The 2,500-nt window shown below is 42.5% G+C and overlaps 1 protein-coding gene across 1 annotated transcript in view; it reads left to right on the top strand.

The window, feature by feature from the left end:
- Positions 1 to 2,500, top strand: part of Nrp1 (neuropilin 1) — a 151,070-nt gene that overhangs the window by 126,177 nt on the left and 22,393 nt on the right. The window contains exon 11 of the mRNA XM_052167390.1: positions 356 to 500. Within this exon, the coding sequence (XP_052023350.1) occupies positions 356 to 500 (145 nt within the window). The remainder of the gene's footprint in view (positions 1 to 355; positions 501 to 2,500) is intronic.

Here is a 2,500-nt window from a genome sequence, read left to right as displayed (position 1 = left end):
GTGTGCAAGAATGATGCACATGAATATGGAGGCCAGAGGACAACCTCTGCTGTCATTCCTCAGGCACTTTCCAACTTGTATTTTGAGAAAGGTCTCTCACTAGACTGAGGCTAGCTAATTAGACTGGACTGGCTGGTTAAGTTCCAAGGATCTGCCTGCCTCTGCTTCCCCAGTTGTGGGATCACAAATGCATACCGCCGTGCCCAACTTTCTTTTACCTGTATTCTAGAATTTGAACCCAAGGCTTTGAAAGGCAAGGATTTGACTTGACATACTACATTCCCAGCTCTTATTACTTTTTCTCTTACCAACCAGTGTTTTTGTTGTTGTTGATGTTGTTGTTGTTGTTTCACAGTCTTTCGAAGGCAACAACAACTATGACACACCTGAGCTACGGACGTTTTCACCTCTCTCCACAAGATTCATCAGGATATACCCTGAGAGAGCCACACACAGTGGGCTTGGGCTGAGGATGGAGCTACTGGGCTGTGAAATAGAAGGTAACTACAATTCCCAGAGTCCCCTCTGCTTTCTTCCTTTCTATTTATTTTCCATTGCATACATGCCTCTGACTGTGCTGTGGTAAAACTGCCACCCTTTCCCCTGAATGAACTGCATTTTCATGCCTGGCAAGCAGCAAGGCCTGGCAGTTGTCCATGCCACAGAGCATCCAAATTTGCCTTACTAGTCTACACTTATTTTCCCCCCTTTGGAGTCTAGGAGATTGTCTCTCTTGAGTAAGTGTGTGTGTGTGTGTGTGTGTGTGTGTGTGTTTAGGGAGATGGCTCAGTTGGTTGGTAAAATTCTTGTCACACAAATATTGGACCTGAGTTCAATCCTCAGAATCCCCATTTTAGAAAGAAAAGAGGCTCTTGGCACTCTTACCTCTCTGCCCCTCTTGGGCTCTTCTACCCTCACCCCTCTCTCCACATGGTCATGGCCGGCCTCCACTCCTCCACTTCTCTTCTCTTCTCTTCTCTTCTCTTCTCTTCTCTTCTCTTCTCTTCTCTTCTCTTCTCTTCTCTTCTCTTCTCTTCTCTTCTCTTCTCTTCTCTTCTATTTCTCTCTCCCCCCTCTCTCTCTTTCTCTCTCTCTCTCTGCCTCTCTCTGCCTCTCTCTGCCTCCCTCTGCCTCCACTTCCCATTAACTCCCATCCTCTGCCATGAATAAACTCTATACAAAAGAAGAAGAAGAAGAAGAAGAAGAAGAAGAAGAAGAAGAAGAAGAAGAAGAAGAAGAAGAAGAAGAAGAAGAAGAAGAAGAAAAAGAAGAAGAAGAGAACGCTGAGTGTGGTAGTACACATTTGTAATCCCAGCACTGGAGAGGCAGAGAAAGGTAGATCCCTAGTGAGAGGCACCTTTTTGAAAATCAAGATTGGTAACATCTGAGGAGCAACAGCCAAGGTTTACTTCTGGCTTTCACATGTATGTGTGCACATGCACACATATACACACTTGAGCATCTACATACAAAAGTATTGAGATGAAACTTACATAACATAAACTTAATTTCACTTATATATTTTTGAGATGGGGGTCTTGCTATAGCCCAAACTGGCCTCAAATTTGTGATCTTCCTGTCTCAGCTTTCCCACTAGCTGAAATTATAATATGTGCTACCATTTTAAAGTAAACAGATAAGTGTATTTGAATCTACCCACAGTTTTCTTGCCTCTTGAGTTCTGAAATGTTTCCATTGAGGATAGTAAAGCGCTTTAACCACTATGATTCCTCTCCTTATGCCCACTTTCCAAAACCTCTAGCCAACTCTTTTTGCTTTCAGAGATGTGGATAAAGCAGTCACCAAGATGACTCAGAAGGAAAATTGCTTTTGCTATGCAAGACTGGAAACCTGAGTTCAATACCTAGACCCTCTATAGAAGAAACAATTGGCCCATGAAAGTTGACCTCTGACCTCTACATGTGTCCATGTGCATAGGGGCTCACATACTTATATGCACCAAAATATATACATCACACACATACTCTCCTCTCTCTCTCTCTCTCTCTCTCTCTCTCTCATAAAAATAAAATAAAATGATTAAAATAAAATTAATATGTCTAGAGGTCTGTCCCATCCAAATTTCTGTCTGTGGTGTTGACTAATGTTCTGTTCTAGCAGGACCAGCATTTGACAAGAGGGATGTCAAGACATCCTGAACAAATTCCTTAGGTTTCTGGAAAGAGACAAAGTTTGACCTATGATAAAATATATGATATGCTGGGGTCTACTAAAGGACGTTCCCTCATTTCTCAGATTATCATATGAAGGTCACGTGAAGGACAAATTCAGACCCAAAATCTTACCTGGGACAGAGGTGCTGAGTGATTTGAGCTGGTTATTGTACCATTTGTTGCTTGATGCACTGGAATTCCCATCTGCCTTAGATTTGTATATAAATGGGTAACCTTACACCAGCTTTTCCACCTTTAGGTCCTTCTCTGGGTTACCTAGGAGAATGGCTGGTGTTGGTGCCCAGATGTTAATCAACTGAGCATAT

The sequence above is a fragment of the Apodemus sylvaticus genome, chromosome 21 (assembly GCF_947179515.1).
Source record: "Apodemus sylvaticus chromosome 21, mApoSyl1.1, whole genome shotgun sequence".
NCBI lineage: Eukaryota > Metazoa > Chordata > Mammalia > Rodentia > Muridae > Apodemus > Apodemus sylvaticus.
Note: the sequence above shows the minus strand (reverse complement) of the source record. Positions and strands in the feature narration are given on the sequence as shown.